Raw genomic sequence first — 26,081 nt, 5'->3', positions numbered from 1 at the left:
CCCTGCTGATTTTACACCTATGAGAATGCAGGAAAAAATGAAAAAGTTTGTGGTATCTGGCTTCCCTTCACTTTAGTGGAAAAAAGTCATAATTCTGGTGTGCTTTTCTGTAACTGGTCGCAGAATGTTTAAGTCTGCAGGGTCTGTTCTTACAAGTTGGGCTGTGGTTGGGCTCTTTCCTTTAGTGCTAATCACCATCATGGAGTATGGCTAATACTGTATCAGCTATTCCAAGTTCCATTGATCAGAGTGGCTCAGAAGCCTATACTCATTGTTTTTCCACATCTGTCAATGGTGTTTCCTCTGGCACGTCAAAAACAACTCTCAAAAGACAGTGGTGTATAATGGCCAGCATAATTGCAAGAATAACTTATGTCACCTCTGTGCTTTTGATTCTCTTAATTATCTTTTAAGATGTTAATATTGCTCGCGTGGTCTCATCCAAATTGTGCCCTTTCCTTAAACGACTTACAACTTTGACCCTTGAGCACTACCATGTCACCCTTGATTAGGAAAGAAAGTCCCTTTCGTATCTGTTTTGTGTGTTAAAACTCTTAAGAGAACCGTACGCTGTGTCAGGCAAGTAAAACCCTGCCAGGCTTCTTTTGAAATTTGTTTCTAAAATAATAAAAGCCTGCACAATTGCATGATCTAAGTGACTGTTTCATATCTAATGTTAGTCAGTTTTATGGAGTTGACATCCCGCATTTGGGTTTCATTTTCATACAAAGTGATATTTACACATTGAGCTTTGAAATCCCTGTGGATTTTAATTGTTTTAATTTATTATTGAAATTCAACCAAACCTTCATCTGGTATCTATAATTAACAACAGCTGTAATTTTTCACCATTTTCTATAAAACTGCAAAAGCTCTTGTAGAGGCGTAAGATTTGGAGTAATGCTTTTCTTTGAAAAGTGTACCAATAAATGCTAGATGCGTTTTGCTAAAGAAAATTGATAGGGTTTAGTACCTAATTCAGAGACTGTTTATAAACCTAAATACTCACTGTCTTCTAAGGTAAAATAGGTATATGCAGCTATTTCAGGCCTTAGTGTCTCTTAAACTTAGTCCTGCATGTTGTCTGAAATAATTATAGTGGGCCTATGTAAGTATCTGTGCTTTGGACCTGTTCCTACTATGTTAATTAGGGTAAATATTTTACTTGACGTCTTTTTTAATGTGAACAATTTATATCTCTGCAGTTTTGCAAGCAGTAAAAATCTTAAGAATAGTCTTGGTGGCAAAGCAAAGCATTTGTGTGTTCGTGCTCAGTATGCAGCTTTCAAGGCTCAGTGTATGCATAGAAGATGAGATTGTCATATTTTAACATCAGAAAACACTTGAGTTTCTGACTTTTTAAAAATCTGTTTTAAACTGTGACCAGTGTTACAGAGAATTGTGAAAATTGGGCATCTTAATAAAGGGCTTCTGCCTAGTAATTCACAGTTGATCCTTAAAACTAATTGAAATACTGGCTTCATAATGAACAGGCTGTATGTGTTAAAAGTGTACAGTCCCAGACTGATATGCATACTTGTGTATGTTATCACTGTTGTGGAGATGTGGTAGCTGATTGCAGTTAGCTTTTATTGAAAACCTTGGTTTAGTTCAATTAAACATTAATGAGCATTTGGTACTAGGATTACACCACAAGCAAGAGTCTGAAAAAGCCTTGGGTTAGTGAAGTGAATAAAAACAAGCTGAGCGCTTGTCACTTGGGTTTTTGTCTCTCCAAACACTTGGTCTGATAGTTCCATAAAACATCCTTCTGCTGATAGCAGTCAAGCCTAATCTTCTTGAGAACATTCCTAACCTGTAGAAAACAAAAGTCATCTTAGGAAGAAAGATTTTCCTTGTACTTTATTTGGAGAGTTGCTCTCCTTAGGAACCGCGTTCTAGCCCTGTCTCTAAATGCTTGGTATGTATGTTAGAGTGAAATGATTTTTTTCAAAATTGGATTTTTAGAAGGACCTGGGTCTTAGCCTGGTACTTGTGAGTTCTGCACATGCCACAGAAAGGCACCAAACACATTGTAATACCCAGTCCCATGTGCACTCTGGAGCATAGTCTCTGTCACACTGTTCCCCGAAGGGGAGGAGAGGCTTTGGTTTGGGATGCTGCGGCCAGCTCTCCTGGGGCACGGTGAGTTTTGTACCTCTGTCTGAGGAAATGGCACTAAGGACTACTGGTGCCTCGGCAGTGGTTTGCCAACTCTTCACCTCTGCTTCAAATCATCCTGTCGACAGCTAGAAATGGCAACATTGATCTCTCCAAGAAAGGCTTAGTTTTTGGATGAATTGTTGGTGGTACCTTGGTCATTCAGGTTGCATTTCTAGACTTGAAGCATCAGAAGTGGCTTTGGATCCAGATTTTCGCAACTGTTTCTCAGAGGATTGTTACCGCTCTTTTAAAGGCAGTTGTGTGAAAGACTGAACAATTGCAAAATGTTTCTGCTTTGTCGTGTATCATTGTTCTTGATCAGTTCTGTGCAACTGCGTTTAATCTGGAGAACTATCTTTTTGAAAAATAGTATTTCACAAGGAAAAGAAAACTAAAAGCAGTTGAACCTAAGTTGATGAATACACACATTGTATTACTCAGACATCACATTCATTTCTAAATAGGAAATCATAAAACCATGGACTTCAACAATCCTATGTTTGCCTCGTGCTAAAAGGTGTTAGGATAGAAAGCAAGCCCTGGTGTATGCTGTCTATCATCATGACTGTGATCCAAATACTTTTTTTTTTTTTTTTACCGTCTCAAAATTGTAATCTAAATCAAATTCTTCTGAAACTACTTAGATGACATGTACATTCTTACTCGCACAAAGTGTTTAAAATACAACATGGATTTCTAATGACGGAATATGCTGCATGCTGCATATGAAACTCCTAAAGTGTTTGTGCTTGATTCAAAACCACTTGCCTGCTATTAAAAACCAAGTGATGCAGTAGTCCAAACTGTGAAAGGCATTTCAAGGTCCATTCTCAAGCTGACCTGTTCAGTATGTTCTGAAAGATGATACAGGTATGTTAGAATAGGGGGAAAAAACCCCAAACCACCAGCAACACCAAAACACGGAACCATGTACTTGTTGAATTCAAAGGATGCTTTGCAGTGTAGCCTTTTAATTAGGTTGGTTATTGGTAACTTTACAGCTCCTTGGAGTTCTCATCTCTCGGGGGAGGATAATGATTTAGTTTGTTGCCAGGAGATGGCAGTAACAGATAAACTTTAAAAATACTATTTTGTGCATGAATATCATTTGAACATCTTCTATTTGTCTGTCACTTTCTCCCTTGGGAATTGTTCATTTCACATCTGACGTGTTCATGATCTTTACATTTCAAAAATTGCTCAAAACTGTAAGCAAGCTGTTAGCAGTATATTCAAGTGCCTGCGTGGCTACTTTGTCCCTTAACCTTTAAGTACATGGTTGAAATAAGTGCAGGGTTACGGTTGGCTTAGTGCTCTTTGACTAAAAGCATTTTAAGTTTCCCTCATCTAAGAAGGTTAGTACACATGTGATGATTGTTTTACCAAATTATGCCAGTTAGGCAAAATTACACTTCTCAACTTTGGAATGAGAAAAGCATCCAGTAGATGGGTACCTGTTCAGTATGGATCCCAGCATGCCATCTTTACTAGAGATAAAGAGTAGATTTTTGACCAAAATGTGCCTAAGGATAGCTGTTCCTTTGGTTGTACAGACAGTTTATTTGATGAACTTTGCATCATTCATTCGCTCATTCACCTGCAATCTTTGAGGTGCATGAGTAAAGAATTTTACACCTCAAAAGTGCAGTCATTGAAAGATTTGCCTGTCATGAGTGTATCTTGTGCTACTGGCTTTTTTGGAACCCAGGCATAGCTGGACTGTGTTTTTCTTCTAACAGATTGGAATTAAGGTCATCTGAAAAGGTTAGTTTGTGTGCCTATGTTCTTCTGCCATGCCACCCCTGATTAAAAAATGCCTTTCACATGGAAGGGACAGGACAGCATCCTTGTACCTCTGGGAAAGCTGGAAGCTGAAAGTTGGTGCACTTGTCATTCTGCCACATTTTGCAGAAATACTGTTGGCATCAGGGTGTTTTCCTCCCTTTTTAATAATTTCTGGGTCTGCTGGTTTAACTGTAACCTACTTTGGTGTTTACTCCTAGTTTCTTCTAACTTCTTCCAAACTTTACAGTCATTCATTTTTATATTTAATTAGTAACCTTGAAACATAGTAGCTTGATAATGATTGAACTGAATTATCAATTCTGTTATTTCTTAGCACTGTAGTCTCTTTTATTACCTAATGATTTGACTGAATATCCCCACATGAGGTAAATACTAATACACCTTTAGCCCTGCATGACAGTACCCGTGCTGGGAGGATAGTGAACGCGCTAACTTAGTACTCTGGAGAGGGAGGGGAGGGTGATCTAAGCTCAGATGTTGTATAATGGCTATTGAAAGAAAAATTGTGCAGTGAAATGGGAGTCTTAAACACCTTTTATACAGGAACCTCAGTGTAGTTCTCTACTAATACAGAGTTTGCAATTATGGTGGTTAATTGCCATATCCTCTGCACTGTTTGCTTTGGCAACTGCAATGCTTTTTTTAGAAAATTCTTCCTCTTCCTCTTCAAAATGTAATGTGCTCTGTGCTGGGAAAATACATAGGGGACTGCGTTGTGCGATTACAGCACTATAGATGTACTAGACAGTCACTTGCTCGGCATAAGCTGATTTTATGTTGTTGAACACAACTATTTTGTACTGAAGTCTAAAATAACTGTTAGATCTGTTCCTGTTAAAACATGGTGTGTGTGCCCTGTTCATACCTGTAACCTTCAAAATCAGAGAAATGCTTACTTAGCAGACCTGTTTGCTTTCTTTATTTTTATCTAGTGGTGTCCTCCACTTCGCACAATGAATTAGTTTGTCTCCTTGATAACCAAGGATTCATGATTTTAAACTAACTCTTGAAAATGACCTTGCAATGATTACATTTTCCAGAAAAACCTTGAACTGTTTCAAATCACATAGCATCACAGTAAGATAAATATATCCTAAGTAAACAGTGTTTAGAATCTCAAAGTTGTTATTTACTAGAAAGATTGGGATGTGGCAGACTGGAAGACCACTTTTACAATGTATTGAAATGCCCTGGTATTTTCTTCAAACGGCTGATGTAGGAGATGGTGCAGCTTAAAGCTGCTCTGAGGCATGGTATTGTTAGGAGAGAATTTGCTGGTTTGGAAGTGTTTAGACTTGAGACCCACCAGTTATTTGGACCTTGTTATGTTTCAGTTACTTGAATCTGTTGTTATGTCTTGTAATGAAAAATTTTTGTAAACACAGTTTACATTGTAGGAGCTTTCACCACTCTTTAAAGCCTTTTTATAGTTCTCTAAATTACATAGAAGAAACGAACAAATGCTCTTCAGCTACATGTATTGGTTTCTCCTTTCTATTGCTGTTCATTTTTACGAAGGCCATGCCAAATTTAGTGTGCAGTGGAGGACTATATGAACATACTTCTTAATTCCTTAAAAAATTAACAGTAGTTCCTTTGATTTTTCAGGACTATTTGAAGCCTAAACTAGGTTGTCATGAGATAAAGTGGAAAATTAAAAAGGTCGTCATCTCCTAGTTTGAAAGATTTTTTTCATGCTGGGCCAACTGGCATACATTATTCATGAAAATGAAGTTATTCTAGATCTCTGATTTAGTGGAGTTTTTGGGAAAGGAAAATTGCAGGTCCTTTGAAATAAGTAACAGACTTACCAGTGATTTTTGTGGGACCAATGACACTGCAGTTGGAATATGAACAAGAAAAGTTTGATTGCTATTTTAAATTTAGTGCAAGTATATTATCTAAGTGGTTTCTATGTATGTACCTTTACTCAACTACAATCACATTTTTAAATCTAACACCCTCAGCAGGAGACAAGATCTAGGCAAAGACTGTAAGCAAATGCATGCAGCGTTCCACCTGTTTTATGTCTTGATAGATCTGTGGTGGCATCTTACTGTATTCATCATCTTTATTGATGTGCTTATTCCTTCTATCAGCTTCAGCTTAAGTACCTAGTGCTTTTGGATAAGTATTAACTGATATTTATGAAATAATATATTGCAGCACATTGCCTTACATAGACCTGGATCAATGGGCAGGAGCCCAATTCTGGTATATTTGAACTTCTACTGGCATGTTGAATGCATTTAATATGCAAATCTAACCCTACCATGATACAAAAGGATCACAGGGGTTAATAAGCTGCTTCTGGTAGCTAGGATCTTTATGATGAAAGTCAGTGTTTCCCCAGTCCACTAACAACTATTGCTTATTCACCAACATACCTTGATGCTGCAGGTGAAATTAGAGCATGAGAGTTGCCCAGGTAGTTGTTATTTCTGGGATGTCTAAGTACTGCCAAAGGGCTTTCATTTGGAGTAATGTTGTTTTACTTGGGAGTTCTCTTGTGGTACATTGCTGAACTCATTCTTTGACCCAGTAAAGCTAGCATTGTCAAATCAGTAGTATGCAAACTCGCACATCGCTCCTTTGCATAGAAGGTAGTGCGCCCTCAGGGTGGGAGAGCAGCAGATGCAGGAAAGACGCTAAGATAGTATCTGTTCATATGACTATTGTAAATACATTGGGAAATCTCTGTGAAACTAAACTAAATGTACTTTGCACTGAAATTTATGGTGCAGAAGCTGAGCTGTCCCCTGTCATTATTTGAGAGTTACTTGACTCCTGCTGATCCTGATGTTTCTTAGCTGATTCTCATACTAGAAACAAATGCATCCATTGGCGCAAAAATAAGTGCTGTATTGAATGTTACAGTCTGATTTACTCAGCTTGAAGTTGTTTCAAAAAACTTGTCCCTCTTGAATTTTTCTCTAGCTGAAGAGAAGCCTCAAAACCCCCAGAGTCTGGTATAAGTCATTCAGTAATAATTTCTCTAAGTATGGAATCTAGTGACAGTAAACCATGAATAGGGATAACTGCCTTGGCTGTTAAAGCACCATTTGCAATTAATGAATTGCTGTCAAACTCATTTCCCCTTCTTACACCAGGCTGCAGGGCATGGTGTCTCTGGCATATGCTCTACCACCAGAGTCCTGAACAAAATTCAGGCTTGGCATCTGCAGGTTATAGAAAAAGCTTAAATACAAAAGATGTCCTTGCATGTGATGCTAGAAATTTTTTGCAGAATCTTTGCTCACGCTTCCACTGGATATGTCTGCATTTGTTCCTGTGGAGTCCTGTCTTCTGCTGAGTTGAACTATCGTTATATGTAAGGGAGTAGTAAAAGAATCAATACTTTAATTTCGCATTACTGCTGCTTAGTGAAGCATCTGCTTGAAGATGATGATCTTTTTGGACCATGTAGCCCAATGCATTACATGCTCAAAATGTCCAGGATTCTGTGCTCAGGAGAAGCAAAATGCTTTCTGCTGCTTGCATACTATGCTGAATTTTGGTTTGCGCTCATTCTCACTCTGTGGAATTGGGACAGTCCAGTAGGCAGACTGCACTAGAAAAGGAGTAAAGTGTTAGAGATGTTTTGGTGTACCTGTTTGGATTAATTTGTAACTGGTGCTTCTGCGTATGATAATTCAATTATCACATTGCTCCAGTGCCTTAAAGCTGTGTTGGCTTTCTCCAAATGTATTGCAAAACTTGTTTAGTAGTTTACTGTGAAGTGATTGACGTTTTGATTGCCTTTATTTCTTTATAGAGCAAGGCTTAGATCACATAGCAGAAAACATCCTTTCCTATCTTGATGCCAGATCGCTCTGTGCAGCAGAGCTGGTATGTAAGGAATGGCAGAGAGTCATCTCTGAGGGAATGCTATGGAAAAAATTGATTGAAAGAATGGTACGCACAGATCCACTATGGAAGGGACTGTCAGAAAGAAGGGGTTGGTAAGTACCTTGACAATAATTAAATTCACCTTTGCAGTCTTCTCTTTTACAAATTTCCCTAATCATGAGCTCTGCCAAAAAATAAGTTTATAGTAAATTGGTATCACTGAGATCCTTATCTCTGCTATGGACTAGTAGTGGTAGCTACAGTGAAAGCTGTCAGCTCCCGTTTCTACTTTGGCTTTGTCCCCTGTCCTTTTGTGCACCAGTGTCTTTCAACACTTGCTTTCTTATGGTAAGTCTGTTTGCAGTTTGCAATTTCTTTTTTGCAGGGAGAACAATTAGAATCGGCTCACAAAAACTAGCAACAACATGTTTTGCAGGGCTTTTTCTCAAGCAAAGTATTTCCAATAAACTTTTTTTGCTTAAAATGTAAAATAGCTGATTGGGCTGCAGAAGCCTCTCTCAAAGAGAAACCATTTATATTTGTGGCAATGAAGTTTTTCTGTACTTTACGAGAATCTGAAGAGATGAGGTGTTCTGTTTTAGAAACCTGTTTTTCTGTGCTCTCTAGTGGTGTGCCTAAGAAAATGCAAGGCATATTGTAAAGAGCAAGAGGACGACACCCTGCTGGCTAAAAGCTTTATGAAGCAGTGAACCCTAATTTGGAAAACCATAAGGAAAACACCTGTTATCTTTTTAGTTTTGGACATTTTAAATACAGCTGTCATTGTAAAGTCACAAGAGTTGTAACACCAATGCTAAAAATTCTTACAAGTATTCTGTGAGAATATGTCAAAGTTTTGTTCTGTGCAGATTTTGAATTCCTTTAAAGTCTGGATTCTTTGTGGTACATTGAAAAGTATGTTTCTGTTTTTTTCTAGGGATCAGTACCTGTTTAAAAACAGACCAACAGATGGCCCCCCAAATTCATTTTACAGGTCCTTATACCCAAAGATAATACAGGATATAGAGGTATGTTTTCTGATATATAATATCTGCAGGAGAAATAATGTTGCATATTGTTAGTGTTACAAAGGTGGTGCATGGTGGAGCAATGAAGCGTATCATATATATCTGTATCACTACTACTTTGTGAGTTCTGGCTCTTCACACTATGTAAAAAACACCCTCGGCAACTTACTGCCACAGTATGTGCATTAACTTTAAGTGTTAACACCACCCTTTCTGCATTTAAAGATTTTTGGAACTCTTCTGGGACTATGGATTTTAATAAAATCGCTGTTTTGGGACACGCGCTACTCCATGACAATTCCACGTATTGCTGAATGTTCTAATATATTGGTTACACGCACTTAGAAGGTGATCTGAGGGTTAATGCCTTAAACACCAATCATGTAAAACGTTGCTCATTTAGTAACTTATTACTTCTAAAGTGGTGACTGTTGCAAATACAGCTTTCTTCACATTATGGGATTCCCCCCCCCCCCTTCAGTGGTTTGATGAGAACAATAATCAGTCCTACAATGATAAACCCCTGCAGGGGTGTCCGTGGTAAAGAAACTGCAGAAATGACTATTCTTTTCTTTGATATAAAATTTTGCTTATCTTGCTTATGATTTGGGCTTGCTCACTCATTTTAGAATGTTTCTGATAAATTAGGATCATCTTAGTGTTCTGCCTACTGGCAGAAAATCTGTCTTGCTCAGTTTGCTGTGTACCCACCACAAAACTCTTAAATTGTACCACAGACTGTAATGGATTTATTTCAACCACGTGACAGATGTGTAATTATTGGTCTGAAATTCATTAGTGGGGAAACACATGTTTTGATGTTTAAGACAGATGTGAACTAAGGGAATCATTCTGCTATGGCAGATGTGAATTTGTGTTGCTTGGCACTCAGTAAACAAAATTATTCAGAACTCTTAACCTATCTGTAAAATGTATCTACTGAAAAACAGAATCCAATTTTCAAATATTTTTTTATAACCCTTGCTATACAATTTATAAACATTTAAAGATAAAGAACTAAGCATGAAATGTAGCCTAGGTAAAATAAGATCAAACTCGATATTTATTTGTGAGCTGAATGATACACATTTTATTATTTGAAGGGAGATGTCTTATCTGTGTAAGGGATGACAGAGTGACATTGCAATGACAAGAAGCCCATGGGATTAAGGAGAACTCTTAATGTGACGTTTTCTTGCTTTCTGCAAAATTCTGGCATAATTCAGTAAAGAAAATGGGCAAAAAGCAGAAGGGAAAACCTTTGTGTATAGCACTGAAAGAGTTCAGCATTATTATAACTCACATTTTTAAAGTTACTTCTTCATTTGTTTAGGTATAAGTGGAACATCTGTATAGGAATTCTTATTAATAGAGATGGGAGTATTCCTTAGAGATGTTCTGAGGACTTTGTGAGGCCTTTTGAACTGTCACAATCTGCTATTTAGTACTTTGATTCTTTAAGTACAATGCACAGAAATGAAGCTCCTGAACTGGACAGTTCTTGCTAGTATGAAATAAGTAGGGAAAAACCAAAACCCTCATGCTTCTTTCATCACCAGTATCAATATTAAATGTAAAAAATTTTCAGTCTCTAGATGTCCGGGAGTGGGGAAAGGGTATGCCACTAAAAATATATTGTAGTAATGAACATAATCCTTAAAAAAAAAAGAAAAATTTCATTAATTTAACAATAAACATATTAAAGCCTCAAATTAGGAGAAAAATTTGCACTGCACAGTCCGAAAGGTGAGGGCTCATGTATTCAAAATGGATAGAAAACACTTTGATGTCTGGGAGTCAAGAAACACAGATTTATAATACTCTTTTGAACCCTAACTTTCTTTGAGTTTCAACTCACAAATTTTTATTTTTCATTATATAATGCTCAGGTGGATTATGTGATAAATGTAGAATACGCCGAGTAAGGGGTTATCTTGTGACAAGCTTTGAGATGGAGCTGGAGTGGTAGAGCATGCTGTATGTGAAACATGCTATGCCACTAGTACTTAAAAATAGTAATGTGGGTAATGAGCGTGGGAAAAGAGTTGTCTTTTCTGTGGTGTACAAAGAGTAAACTGTAAGCTGTTGCCATGGTTTCTGCCCACTCCAAACTCCCTGGCAATCCAGCTACTTTTACATATGATTTCCGTGGTTTCTATCTAACGCTTATATCCTGAATGATGTTAAATATTACTGGGACATGCAATGAACTCCTGTGTGTCTCAAACTCAGATGGAGGGAGGCAAGAATAAAGAAGCAGAATTAGGGCCGTTCAGGGAAAATCTCCTGTAGGTCTGTACTTTCCATTCCGTGCTTGTGTCTATAAACCTATGAAAAACCTTTGGTCGTTAGTGGTTGTCAATCATTTGGGGTAGAATTTAAGGTGTTGGCAAATAACCTCAATGCTGTCCATGGCCCGTGGATACTTTGGTAGAGCAGTAAAGCTGAAAGGAGCCAGGACCTGTCAGCTGCAGGCTCTTGCCTCTGAACTTCACTTTAGCAAAAGCAAGTGTAAGCCTCTGTTTGCCCAGATTCTGGAAACAAATGCATCTTTGTCCCATCTTCTAGAGTGGTGAAGTCTCTCTTTGAAAACTAATGGCTACTTCCAGAATCATCACTGCTCAGTTTGTACAGGCAGTGCGTTTCCCACTCCTGGTTCTTCAAAATTGCTGAACAGGAGGGGGAAGGCAGAAGTATGGGGGTATTGTGCCATGTCAAATTTTTCCCTGTTTACATATTTCCTTCAAGCCTTCTGAAATATTGCTGTTTTCCAGGCTTCCAACCTGGAGTGGGCTTAGTGTTTCTGCTAATAGTCAAGGGTCCAGTAATTCTTCCACTTCTGAAAGTCTATTACAATTTTTCTAATAAATCACCCTTTAAAGCACTTTTCACAAATTGCTTCCCTAAGGGACTGTCAAAAGAAGCTTTTAACACTGTTTAAAAATGTAGATGGTGAGTAACAGTAACAACAAAATTAGCTATAAGATTAGGAGCACTTCTTAACTTGTTCCTCCCCTTATTCTGTTTTTAAGCCTGAATTCATGCTCTCCCTCAGTTTCATACTTTTCCCATTCATTCATTTTTCAAAGCAATGTGCAGAAGGTCTTAAATAAGACTTTCATCTTAGCTGTGATGAAGAATTTTGTATCTCTGAATAACAAAATGTTTTTTCTTCAAATATTTGCCTGGACCTTTAAGAAGATCTTCCTGTTTCTGTCAGAGGGTCCGAGTTTAGGGAGCTAGTGATGAGCCAAAGGCTACGATATTAGCATTTATATAATTATGTAAGTATTTTTATAAGACATGTATCTTGTGTTCAAAGGACTTGATTTTTTAATACACTAAAATATATTTGATGTAACACAAAAATCTTGTCGTTCAATATTTTATGTGTGGAGCACAATGATTAATGAAATTCTGCTAGACTGTTTCTAATGATAAGAGTTATTAATTTACTGCAGCTGGTACTAAATTGGGTTGTGGGTAGAGATGAGCTTAAAGGAGAATGCACTCTGTCCTTTGGATTGACTGACAGAATTTGAAAAGTAATCCAAAACCTGAATTAACAATTGGAAGGAAAAATGAGGAATGATAAATAGCAAATTTGAATTCTTTCCCTTGGGCTCGATTTGCATTTTGGGTCAAAAGTCCATGCGACCACAAAGTGTTGTTAGCTGCAAGGTAATACAGGCAATGATTTGGCAAAGTGAGGTTCCCTTGCCTCTCTGAAAATTTATTAGTGCCAATATCTGTTTATTTCATGCCAAACACATTTTAGGAACATAATGTCACTTCTGAAATCATTGGATTTGAAAATAAGAGGACATTTAGAGATCTGAAACCAAATTCTTGGAAAGAGGTAGTTACTCTCTACCTCCACTGTGAAGCCAAATATTTAATTAGGTTTCATTTCACAAGAGGTGGTCCAGTAATTTTAAATGTCTCCAAGTCAGATGTTGAATTGCCAAGCTTCTTTACGAGCTTTTTTAAAGGGAAAACCTGATTTGGGGCTTATCCTAGAAACCTGAACCTGGGTTTGCAAGACCTTGTTTATGGAGATGATCTGGTTGGTGCAGGGTATCCTGTGCCCAGGTGCAGTCTCAAAGCATCGTGGGGAAGGTCAGCCTTTTTAATGGGACTGTGTTAATCGGCACGCTGCCAGGATGGGAAGTTTAGTACTGCTGATTCCAGAACCCCAAGTCCCTGGATTTTTTCCATATTATTGGTGAAGCTTGGCCAACTATTCCGTTTTCCCCTCAGGATTAGCACAAGTATCTATTTCTTGTGATGAGTTGAGAAGGCTTATTTCGTAAATGTTCCCCTTATCTTTAGGCACGTGGTAAGTGCCCTCATCTTGTTTCCATGGAGATTTAGGTCCACCTAATTAAGATGAGAATTAAAATGTGATTTTGCTGAAGACTTTAGGAAAATGTGGCGCCAGGCCATCAGATAAACACCATGTGTTCTTCCGAATTTTGAAAAAGTTCAGATTTTAGGACCGGAACTGAAATTTTAAAGCCTTGGGAAAATTTGAAAAGGGGAAGAAGTCAGCTCTTGCCCTAAGTCACTGCCAGCATTGGGAGATCTTTGTTCATGAAAGTTGCAGTGCATAATGTCTGGGGGCAATGCGTTTGTTTAGTACTGTTCTAATTATGATGCCGGAGAAATTTTATGTGCGTGTGTGTGGAGAATCTGGTCAGCATTATATGCCTAGAAATTATTTCAGCCAGCCTTTGAAATCTCTACTCCACGGGCACTTTCCAAAAGGCATTTCTTAAAAATGAAACTGGCCAAGGAAAGGAGAGAGTTTTGAGCGGCAGGGACAAAGTTCTTGTGGTGCATGGCACAGATTTCGGCTCTCATGTCTGAACAGGGCAGATGACTCCTTTCAGATGCCTCTAGCGTGGGATGGATCCCTGGCTTGGCTTTTTTTGTTCACTTTGACCGTGTCACACCTACTTTTTTCCACAAATGGGCAAACTAAGACTGCCGTTTTTCTTCTGCAGATTTGAAAGAGGGATTTTATTGTTCCCATTTGAGTACTTTGAATGCCCTGTGCTCCGATAGGGGCTGATAACTACCTGTTTAAATAGAACTTTGTATTTTTATGGGGTTGTGCATAAACTTAGCTATTGTCTCCAATGGAATCTAAAAGGTGCAATAGTTTTGTTTTTCAGCAGCATTGTTCTTAGTCAGGTGTTGTGTATAGTCCAGATGCATGTGTCATTGAAGTGCCTCAGAGGACCTCCCTCTGTTTTCATTGCTGTTGGCTTGTATTTTTAAGATTTCCTCTCCAGGTCTGGAAGTTACAGCAGTACTTCTCCTGTATCGCTTTGGTGTGAGCAGGGGTCCATTTAAAGTTAGTATATTTTGATCCTGTGTCTGTAACTTGAAAGCTTGAAATTTTACTCTTATGTGTGTTAGACCTAGTTGATGGAAGTTGGTGGCAGTGGGGATCCTTTAAGAGAAAACCAGCAAGACCCATCAGTGGGTGTTACTGTGATCATGGCAGCTGCAGAGATGAAAAAGGTTTTCTTCATCAGATGCTGCCCTTGTATCTCTTTGGGGATCTCATGCTTTGTGGCTGCATTTGCAGAGGTGCTTGATAGAGAAGACAGACCTTTCAGGGAAAAGCAACTGCTTTGCTTATCTGTATCCTCCTGTTACAGGTTCTCCTGAGTAGAAGTTGAGAGCGTTCTTTACTCCCTCCGTGGGGAAACAGAACAACTGTACTGGTCAGATCAAAGATTGGCTAGCACAGCATCCTGTCTCTTGACAGCATCCAGAAACAGATGCATGGGGCAGAGCACGGGGACATGATGCAGCTACACGTCGTTTACATGGGAGTAATCAAAGTCTCTCATGTCCTGCCTCTGTGGTGTGTTCTTTCTCCCTCAACAAGTCAGGCACTACCTCCATCCTGGGCAGTAAGATAGTCCTAATGCTGAATTACTGTTCTTTAGGTCTGAAACTTCAGTTTGTTGCCTTTTTTTTCTGATTTGCCTAAGCTCTCTCTGGTGTATAACACCATTTTGACACTTAAAGAACATGCTGTCTTTGCTTCGTGCTTGATGAAATGGTCAGTATTATACTGTCAGCTTTCTCCCTAAGTGATTTCCTATATTCCTTGTATGTCAGTGGCCTTTAATGCAGTTTCTACAAGTCGTGTTCTTGTCCTCTGTTAAGACATTAGCATATTCCAGTGTCCAGATGTGTCTTGTTCAGCACTGTAAGTTCAATCTGTTCTTTTTAAATGTGGCTTTAAAAAGGGTTCAGCAAAGCTGCAGCGAGACTTGGGAATAGTTTTACTTGGTGGACCTTTGAGCAACTTTGTGCATATTGGATCAATAGCATGCAGAAAGAGACAACACTTCATCAATTTATATTGCCTGCATTTGCATCTTATCTAAGCAGCTGTAAACATTAGGAACTCTGATTTTTAGGTCTCAAGTTCTGCCAGGAAATCATGATTTAATTGTAACACTTGCTAGGAAAAGCTTCCCATTCTTTTTTCTCTAGAGTTGTTTAGATTTTTGGATATTTTTGGACTTCACAGTTTAAGGCTTTTCTTCTGGTCTTGGAGTTCATACTAAAAGTGATAAAGCCCATGTAGTGTTCAGATGTGGAATGGCTCTCAGTAGTACACTCCTAACATTTTGGCTTCCCTTTAATTTCAGACTGTTCTTCAAAACATAGCCTGAGTATCCTGTGATTTTTATAAATCACTCCAGAAGCCCACTTTTCCATTATTGGAAGTTTTTTCCCTTTATTCTTGTGAAAGTGGGCCTTTGCTTGTATTAAACAAATGCATGCTGAACTTTAAATATATACATATATATGTATAAAATTAGCATATGTTATATGTTAGTGGGGTATAGTGAATCCTTATTTCTCTATTTGTTAGACTTGCTTCAGTTGTTCTTCATAAAGGTGGTTTTTATTCTTATTTGACTCTTCTGTTTGCATGAAATGAGGTAAATACCAAAAATCAGTTGATTGCTGTTTTGAATTAATCTTCACTTAGGTTTACTTCCTTGCATTCGTTTACTATGTTTACTACCTCTTCCCATGTAACATGGCAACAATTTCTTCCATGTAATTTTTTGTTTTCTTCTGGACTTTCTCTTAGCTTTAATTGTGAATAATATAAAACATGAAGGAATTCATGGTAGTGGAAAGTGCAGATTCTTTTGATGAGCAGTAGTGCCTGCATTTTCAGATCAGTAGTATATAAAATTTAACTTAAACACTAAATAGTTCCCATAGGAGGGACACAGTGTCATGCAGCTCCCAGTTGTATAGCTGCTGCCTTCCACATTTTAAAGCATTTTGAGAGTAAAATCCAAATCTATTTACTCTTCTGAGTCCTGTAGTGTAGCATGAATCGTGTTGGGTCAGCTTTTTCACGGAACAGGGTAAGATAATTAATAGGGAAAGGCAATATGCTTAATGGTAAAAGTAGGATAATAAATGGCAAGATGCGGTGGTGGATGGTTTGCAGCACTTGGTGTTCTCTCTTCTAATAGCCGTGCCAATTTATGTTCAATTACTGCTATCTGTATACCCTGCTGCTCGCTTCCAAAGACATGTTTACTGGCTGAGGTGACAATATGCTGAAGTCTTAGTGAATGTGTAATTAGATATACCATGCCTGCAGCCAAAACTCTTCAGCTACTCCGTTGAGATGTAGCTCTGTAGACCTTACTGACCACATAATTTTCATGTTCATCACTTCCATTATGCAGCTGGTCTGAGGAGGAGGTGTTTTATGAAGGGGATGTTGGATACAGTGCAAGTACTTTTTCTACCATACCGCTTTGATGCAGGGGTTTTATTGCTGTCCATGTACAATACCCGCCTCAGTGCTGATCCAGTTCCTGTGGTCTGTGAGTTTTTAGTTGTCTTTGTTGCTACATGCCTACCACTGGCACTTAGCTCCTTAACAGTGGTTTATAGAAGTGATGACACTCACAAGAAAGATGGTGATGCTCTTTACTTGCAGGGTTTTCATCCCTCTGCGGGCTGCTTTGGAAGGAGGCTTTGCTGCTGGCACGTTTTGTCATCTGTTGCTGTGAGGCAGTCATCCCTGTGTGGTCAGAAATCTTGTGGTTTATGCTGTTGTGGTAATGACAGGATAGCTAGCTCTCTGCAGATTCCTCTCGAGGACCAGTTCAAGCCTTCTAGGTAATAAGCATCACATAGCCTTTCTTCTTCAGGCTGATATAGAGACTACAAAAGCTCTTTGGCCCTCCGTGTCTTAACAGCAGCTTGGAGACCCAACAGTGAACTCCAGACTCAGGCCAGGATCTAGGGAATCCTTCTTCAAGAGCTTGATGCTGGTTTTTTCCCCCTAATGGTTGTAGCATCTTCAGAGAGCCTGAGAGAGGAAAGGCCTCAAAGATGCAGGGAGCCTGGTGCTATGGCCAAGCTGTCATTTTGTCTTTGCTTATCAAACCCTCTTAACTTCATAATGAAATATTAAGCCCTTTCCACCCTGATGACATGTTCATTTGCTTTTGCCTTTCCTCTGCCACAGTCAGGAGGGCTTTTCTTTTTTCTCTTTGAAGAAAGCATGTGAAGAACAAGGGTTTGGATTTTAACTGCCCCTGGTGTAAATGCTTAATGCTTCAGGAGAAATCCCTACGCACGTAACAAATGTGTATGTTCCTTTTTCTTTTTTCTGCCCCATTTGTCCTGCAGGAGAATTGTGTATTCAGAGGGAACAGAAACTCCTTGGTTTATAGGATTAAGATAAACCCACTTACTCTGCAATAACATTCACAAGGATAAAAATGTGATTTTTTTAGCCAAGGAGCTGAACACAGTGTACATTATCAAATGGGAAAAAACCCTGTTCCTAGTAGATTATTCTTAACACTTCCAATGTATAGTTAATGTTCCAACTGTTAATCCAGGTGAATTGAATCTCTTTTTACAGTGCATCTTTGTACTAGTGAACATATTCTGGCATGGTCAAGGCTTGGCTATACCTCTACATCTTGGACTATTTTCTATGTGTACTTTTCTCTCTAAATGCCTTTTTTATCCATTTATGTATTTCTTCAGCTGCCAAATGGCTCTCCTGCTGTGGCAGATGCTTTGGCTTCATGCTTGGTCTTTATCCCTTGTATGTCCAGATTTTGTTGGTTATACAGCATTTGTCAGCTACTTGCTGCTATTGCTCTAGTGAGCTTTTAGGAAAGTGTGAGAAACTTTTTTTTTCTGTGTGTGTGAACTAAGGAGATAGTGTTCTGCAACATCTTGCTTTTAATTGTGAAACCCAAGTTTAGAGGCAGTTATCTTGGAAACTTTGGGGGGATCTGTAGAAAATACAGTACTGGGTGTTGCATATATTGGTATTAGGTTTGGTACCATAAATATGCAAATAAACTGTGAGTCTCTTCATCATTGACTCCCTGATGCTTGTAACAGTCCATAAAACATAGCAATTTCTTCCTCACCCCTTGTACATGCATGCCTACCTACTTGGTGTATACACAGTTTATTAAGATATCTCCTGGATGGAGTTGCAGATGAAGACTTTTACGTACTGCCCTATTCAGTAACAACCAGAAATTTTCTATAGTGAGAAGCTTTAATGTGGTTGCCAGTATTGTATTAAACATGTTCCTTTTCAGAGGGTCCTCCGGGTTGCCCACCCACTCAGCTGTATTTAGTCATCTAAAATAATGTTATTTCTCTATACGTCCACATCTGTTTTCACTCTATTGCCAATTGAAATGCTGCTGTATATTCTCTGTGTATTGTGGCTACTTTCCCAGCATATTGAAAATTTACGCAGTGTAAGGGGATTTTACAAGTTCTCGAAAAACATGAAGTATTTTCCCACAGTAGCCACACCGTATAATGTCTAAATGAAATGACATCTATTCACAGAATTAAAATGTGCACCTGCATATGACTTACTGCTTTATCTTGCCTTCACACAGATATAAATAATACTTTAGTTTCTTTTATTTGAAGCCAACATTTTCTTATGGGGAGCTTATTAAGTAGCTTCCTATAGTGAACTTCTAAGAATTAAGCCAGCTAGCATCCCAAATGTCTGGTAAACACACTTTTACTGACTGCTGTTTTGTTTAGGAAACTGTTACAAGCAAAATTTCTGATTTGTGGTGTTCTTAATGTATTCTGTAGCTATTGGTAATCGTCGCAGGAAGCTGAAGTGTGAAAGTGTTCAAATGGTGTTTGAGCACTCAGCAGCTAGAGTAATCTGGCACGTGTTACGTACAACTGCTTATTTCAGACCTTCCCAAGAAAGTTGCTTTGGGGAAACTCTCCCTTAAGACTTCTTAGAATTGAATGTTTCAACATATATGGTTTTTAAAACTAAATTGGCTAACTCGAATCTGTGATGCTTTATCTCCTATGTCTTCAGTGTTAGTATTGCATTTTTAAATATCTGGCCTTCAGATCTGTAACTATATTGGTTCATGCTATTAATGTCTAAAATCCTCTCCTGTTTCTGAGGGTCATATCTGTAGCAGCAAAGGAGTTAATGAGTTGCAGTTCTGCCTTCCTAGCACAGATGATAAAACTTCAGATAAAGCTTGAGAATTGCCTGTCTTTCCTCCTCAAAACCTCCATCCCATGCTGAGCAAGTAGCATAATGAGCAGTCTGCTGCCTTCAAGGCAGGAGTCCAAGGCTGAACCAGCGCAGTGTCAGATTTGAACTTTTTAAGCCCAGTTCCCAGTGTGACAATCAGCAGTGTGCTAGCTGGCCAGAAGAGCTGATCCCAAACTGACAGATGATTTGCTATCTTAATTTCATTAGCTTCCCCACCAAATTGGAAGAGAATGAGAGGGGATGAATAAATTGTCAGCATGCTCCTCTAGAAGCATCTCTTAATACTTATGATTTAGACAAATTCCTGTGGCCCATCAGGTTTGTATTATGACTATGTATAAGTCTCTCCAAATTGCATAATGGGAGACAACTGAAGTAGTAAATGCATGGAAAACAGAGTGGTAGGTTAGTTCTCCCTTGGAGCAGACGTGTTTTCCTAGAATTGGGATGTCATAGTCGCACTGCACTTTTGCCTTTAATAAGCATTTCAGTTGTTTTCCAGTCTTGGAGGAGCTGCAGAGGTGCCTGCTATTGCTTTGAAAGTTAGGATTTGATTATAAATATGCTTTTCCAAACAAACTGACAGTCGATCAGCTTCTCCCCAGGTTTCCGTGCAGTATTTGGGGGGGATCCCAGGGAAATAGCTAAATAAATGGCCTGTTCTGGTGCCTATACTGGAAGACAGAAAGCATCCCAGCCTGTCCAGGTACTGCAAGCCTGGAGATCTGTGCATGGATTCTCTTACGATTGTCGTTATGAACTTCCTATCCAAAATCCCACATTTCTTTGAAACCAACATTGGTTGTCTTACAAGTAATGAAGCTGATTAAAACATGGAAATCATCCTGGTTCTGCTATGAAGTAGTTTGTGGCTTTTTGAGGTGTGTCAGGTCTCTTTCCTTAAAAATAACTCTCAGAATGAAAATGTTGAGAATTACGCTTCCACAGATTTTAAGGGGGGGGGGGTTAGTAAGTTTGGATTATTTGAAATCTTTTAGTCCCTGTTCAGTTTTATTTTTATCAGCCTTTAAGGTACTTAGAGGAGGCTTTCATATCTCAAAATCCCTTTCTAAGATGTGTAACAACAGTTAATAGGTGAAATGACGGGGTAGCAGAAGTAAAGGTCCAAGAACACCCATAACCTCCCTGTTGGACTCAGCAGTTCTGTAATATTAGTTACTCAGGTGAGGCTGAACATGGCACCATATGAGCTCCTGGTTTAATCTTTGCTGCTTATGTCAGAGGGTCGTGTAAATATGTGGGGGGAACTGAATTGTTATGAAATGTATCACTCTAATGGCTCCTTTGGAAATTCTTATTAAGGTTAGTTGACCATAATTTTCACCACTAAACACAGCTTTTGTCATGAAAAATTATGAAAGTCCTGATTATAATTCATTGCTTTTTGTGTATTGGGGTGGAGAAAAGATACATTTAAGTTTTATATACTTCAAATTTAAGGATGACATATGCAAAAGTGGAAAGATTGCTGTGTACGTGTTGCAGTACTCATGCTCAAGCATGCAGCCTCATGCCTAACTCCTGATTGTTTCCCCTCTTGTTAGACTATAGAATCCAACTGGCGATGTGGGCGACATAATTTGCAAAGGATTCAGTGCCGCTCTGAAAACAGCAAAGGCGTCTACTGTTTACAGTATGATGATGAAAAGATTATCAGTGGCCTACGAGATAACTCCATTAAGGTAAACACTTTTTTCAGTCTTTTCCCTAGAGATAAGTGGGTAATTCTGCCTTGGAAAGCTAACTGCTTGTGTTTCCTTGATTTCTCTTGTCTCTTCATGCGACAGTATTTATCTGTGCAGGGTTTATGAGGATGGGATGTCTTCTGTAGCCTGGCAAAGTTCTCACCTGCGCTTTGCTCTGGAAACTTTAGGGACTGCCAGCCAGAGATCAATACTATTGATCACAAAGAAATGCTTGTGAAATCAGAGTTCGCATAACTTGAATGAAGACTGCATGTGCCACAGGCCTTAGCTGTGTCTTTTGTCATTGCTAGTAATTTGCTTTTATGCTAGTAGGTTGCTTTCATGCTAAATGTCCGTGGCGTTTCCTTTTACAAATCAGGCTTTTCTTTTCACGATCATTGGTTATTTCACTGTTCTGTCAAAAACTTGCGTCAAGACCTCCTTAAGCTAAAAGGGAGGACAGGCCCTTCAAAGGGATTGAACAAGCTAACTGCCCATGGATTATTCCTGCTATCTCGTAGTTGTCTTCCTTCCTTCACAGTTGTGGCAATGTTCAAGTCTGGGATCCATGTTCTTGATCTTGATAAGCCATTTATGCTTCTTGTTTTTAACAGATTTGGGACAAAACAAGCTTGGAATGTTTGAAAGTATTAACAGGACATACTGGCTCTGTTCTTTGTCTGCAATATGATGAAAGAGTCATTGTAACTGGATCTTCAGATTCTACAGTGAGGTGAGTGTTAAGTTTTTCCACAAAAATCATTCGAGTATCAGGGCTGGGAATATTTACAATAATCTCTAAATATCAGAAAACATCCCTAATGTGAATGTGATACTATTATCCCAAAACCAAGATAGTCATACTTGGCAAAGCATCACACTATATAAAGTTTTTTCCAAATCTGTTTCATTTTTTTAGTGTTAAGAATTTTGGGGGAATGTGACCCGAGTGATTCAAGGCCTATCCTGAAGTTGTAGAATGGCTGATGGCCAACTATACAGTAATTTCTTCTTGCACTGACTTCTGACATCTCTTAATTAGGACTATTAATGAAAGGGTATTTGGTATATATGGAGCACTTGTCTGACTGCAATTTTGATGATACTGAATTTAAATCCTTGTATGAATTCAATGGTCGGTAGATGTTCGATATAAAGACACTCGGGTAGTTCAGTGGAAGGGCCTTGCCTCCTCCTGGTGTCTTGCATTGGTATACCAATGTCAGTCTCTACAAAACTTCTCAAAAGTTAAGAGCTGATCTTAACACCATTCAGGTACTATTAGTAGTGATTTTTCACTTCATGTAAGCTAGGAGGTAGCCCCAGAGGGTGCTATGTCCCAATTGCTACTGGTGTGCGCAAAATCTGAATGAATGGTGTAAAACTGAAAAAAATCCCTCATATTGGATAGTATTTGTTTTGGTCTGTTCCATCAATTTATACATCACACCAGTTTTAGTCATCCTGGAGGAGTTGTAGAATTGTTAAGCAGCTCTTTCTTTTAGCAGTGGTCCCAGCTGAGGCATAATTGTTTGCTGCTGTTAATTGTTGCTTGTGAGTCTGAGATGTGAACTAGGGTACTTCCCCAGCACCCGCCTTCCTGCCTTCCCACCTTCCCCACGCCCTAAGAGATGTTAAACAACCAGAGAGCTCTCCATTAGAGATAGTGGCAGACTTGTGCATGTTTATGCTTTATACCATGCATAGCCGTCATCCTTCATTAGGAATAAAATTCTTTTCTTTTGCAGAGTTTGGGATGTAAATACAGGTGAAGTTCTGAACACGTTGATTCATCACAATGAGGCAGTGCTTCATTTGAGGTTCAGTAATGGCTTAATGGTGACATGCTCAAAGGACAGATCAATTGCTGTTTGGGATATGGCATCACCTACTGACATCACCCTGCGCCGTGTCTTAGTTGGCCATCGTGCTGCCGTTAACGTGGTAGACTTCGATGACAAGTATATTGTGTCAGCGTCAGGTGACAGGACCATTAAAGTAAGTTGACAGAGCTCTAATCTAGGTCTGTGTGCCTACCAAGCCAGAAAAGCTTCTGAGCGTTATTCAACTCTGAATAGCCAAGGTGCTCATAAGCAGTTCTGTGCCTTTTTCTTTACCATTCAGCTAGCTGCTTCCTCTTGCTAGCTGTTAATGTCTTTATGCACATAACTAGGCTCGTAACATTTTTGTGGCTTCTGTCGTACAATTGCAAGAAAGTAAAGCCCATTCGCTGTTTGAACTCTAGTCTCAAGATCGGTTTGTTTGTTAAATGTGGCACATTTTGTGCCTTTTTCCAAGCGGTATTTTTTATTTCAATTGGCAGTCCTGTTCCAGATGTGAAATTTATCAGCAGTTGCCTTTCCTCACCACGCCTTCCCAGCAGCACAACCAGACTTTGCCATGTTTGAAGAATTAAGAGGCTGTATTTGAAGACTATTACATACCAGAAGATTTGAGTTACCCCAAGTGTATTAATGTAACAAAGGCGTTTCCACCCTTCCCTTTCTAGAACCAGAGCTACCTTAGACTGTGCCAAAAAACTCTTGGCAGTTTAATGTCCAAATATCTGCCAGAGATCCTGCTGCACTCTGTGTTGGAAAATGAGCCACTGGATACTCTACATTACAACTTCAATTACAGTTCATTAAAAATGGGCAAAGTTGATTGAATCATTTAATGTTAAGAAAGAAGCAGCCACCGAACTTTTATAGGCCACGGTTTTGGCCTTCTCTTACTAGTAGATTGCTAGCAATTTCTTTGGTAAAAAAAATGTGGGGGTGTGTGATAACTTCCACTTTTAAAAATTATTACTAATTTATCAAGATTCAAGTGTAATCAAGTTGTTGATATCAGTTGGGGCAGTCTGTACCACCTGAAAATATTTTATATGCAACCCCCACCCCCCCAACTTTTCTCATTGACTTGACGTGCAATAGCAGTGCCCGTGGCTCCTGTCACTGCTAGGTCCCCATAGCGCCGGTCTTCCATTGATGCCAGGTACCCACTCTTTGCTCGTAAAAATACTATGTGAGTTTTTATTCCACTATCTAGCAATAGTCAGCCTCAGACCTCTTCTGTTTATGAATTCATAATGGCTTCTACTGAAATTCAAAAGCCTCGTTTAGGCATAATTCTCAGAGGAGCGTTTATCTTGTGTTTCACAGGTCTGGAGTACAAGTACATGCGAGTTTGTTCGTACACTAAATGGGCACAAGCGTGGCATTGCATGCCTCCAGTACAGGGATCGACTAGTTGTCAGTGGATCTTCAGACAATACCATTAGGTGGGTGCCTGCAAGCTGCTATTGGTATGTAACAGTGCACGTTTGCACATGTGAAAGTAGGATTTCCCCTGACCTTTGATGCTGTCCTGCGCTGCTGCATGCACAAAACATCCTTCATATGTCTTGCTATTGGAGCAGATGATGTATGAATGAAGCTTAACTCAGTGTGAGAGTAAATGTATCGCATCCCTGTGAAAAAGTGGGACACCTGAGGTTTATGTCAAAGGTAAACAAAACTTCTTATCTACTGCTGTAGTTTATCATCTTGTCTTCTGCTTGGAGAGATGAGGAAGACATTGGTCACTGGTTTTCTTACTTTCTGAACCTCCAATCGTTTGTTTATGCAGAATAGAAAAAAGTATATTAATATTTCCCAAGATTACTTAACACGTATCCAACCTTTACTTGTATGTAATTTTGAATGACTGAATTTTGATACACTGCAGCTACGATGCAAACTTATCTCTGAAAAGCATGGAAGGAACATCTCATGGTTCTCATGCCTTTTTAAGCAAATTATGTGATATGTCCCACAGAAAACCATTCAGTAGCATGCTTAAATCGCTGCATGTGAGGCTAAGGGACAGTGCTGAACCTGAAGTACTCAAAGACTTTCTCCTCTGTTCTCTTAAGACTATGGGACATTGAATGCGGTGCCTGTTTAAGAGTATTAGAAGGCCATGAAGAACTGGTTCGATGCATCAGGTTCGACAATAAGAGGATTGTTAGTGGAGCCTACGATGGGTACGTTTTTGAAAGCGATTTCAAGAAAACTTGCCTTTCTTAGCAAAGCATCTTCTGAAAGCCATTGAGCCTTGTGTAAGGGCTCTTTCGATTTGGCTAATGGATCAATATTTAACTGAGTGGGTTCTGCTTGAGCATTTCAACGCAGCAGGCTGCAGTTTTAAGTAGCCGAGAAACTGCTTTTCCAGTGCTCTTTAGCACACTCCTAAATTGTGTTATCACTCAAGTTTGACTTCCCGTAGAAAGTAAACGTTTGTTTGGCTGAAGTGACATTCCTTTGTTTCTTCTCTTAGGAATTGCTCCTTGCCAGGTCCTGTGTGCTTGGAGTGGTTTAGGCTTTCTATTTTTGTAAGACAGCAGCACTGAAAATGTTTATTGTGAGCGTAAATGTATCTTGTGGGGCTCTCAGAAGTCTTCAGTGACCATTTCTGTTGGGTTGAGGGCAGGAGCCCCACTGTTAGCGCTTCTGACTTGCTCAGTATTTTCATCGTGTAGTGGATTCATGACAGCTTACATCCATGTCCAAATTCTTCATTTCTTTCTCTGCCTGATTTATATTTCAAGTGAACAGTAGAGTTACTGAAAACAATTCCTGAACTGTGTTTGTCTCTAGCCTTTTATTTGGGTTTAGTGTGTCACTGGGGTTGGCAGTTCCAGCTTAATTCCCACTGGAACTTTGCACCTCATCAGTAGTGCTGTGAGCTTTTGAGATCTTCTGCAGTTCCAAAATGGCTTGTGCATACACAGTCAATTTGTCTTTCACGTAACCAACCCACTTGGCCCATCACAAAGACATCACTGTATTTGCTGCTAAAAAGAAATACAAAACTATCTGTGTTTTACGAGATCTAGCATTAGTATTTTGGTGAAGATAGATTCTAACATTTTGCTTGATCCTAATGAACTAGCTGTAG

At 39.1% G+C, this 26,081-nt stretch overlaps 1 protein-coding gene across 5 annotated transcripts in view; it reads left to right on the top strand.

The window, feature by feature from the left end:
* Positions 1 to 26,081, top strand: part of FBXW11 (F-box and WD repeat domain containing 11) — a 77,914-nt gene that overhangs the window by 43,773 nt on the left and 8,060 nt on the right. For all 5 annotated transcript variants that reach the window (XM_052816141.1, XM_052816138.1, XM_052816137.1 and 2 more), the window contains 7 exons: positions 7,745 to 7,931; positions 8,756 to 8,846; positions 21,000 to 21,137; positions 21,755 to 21,873; positions 22,889 to 23,138; positions 24,305 to 24,423; positions 25,057 to 25,167. In XM_052816141.1, the coding sequence (XP_052672101.1) occupies positions 7,745 to 7,931; positions 8,756 to 8,846; positions 21,000 to 21,137; positions 21,755 to 21,873; positions 22,889 to 23,138; positions 24,305 to 24,423; positions 25,057 to 25,167 (1,015 nt within the window). The remainder of the gene's footprint in view (positions 1 to 7,744; positions 7,932 to 8,755; positions 8,847 to 20,999; positions 21,138 to 21,754; positions 21,874 to 22,888; positions 23,139 to 24,304; positions 24,424 to 25,056; positions 25,168 to 26,081) is intronic.

This window comes from Harpia harpyja, chromosome 20 (genome assembly GCF_026419915.1).
Source record: "Harpia harpyja isolate bHarHar1 chromosome 20, bHarHar1 primary haplotype, whole genome shotgun sequence".
Lineage (NCBI taxonomy): Eukaryota > Metazoa > Chordata > Aves > Accipitriformes > Accipitridae > Harpia > Harpia harpyja.
This window is presented reverse-complemented; position numbering and strand designations above follow the sequence as displayed.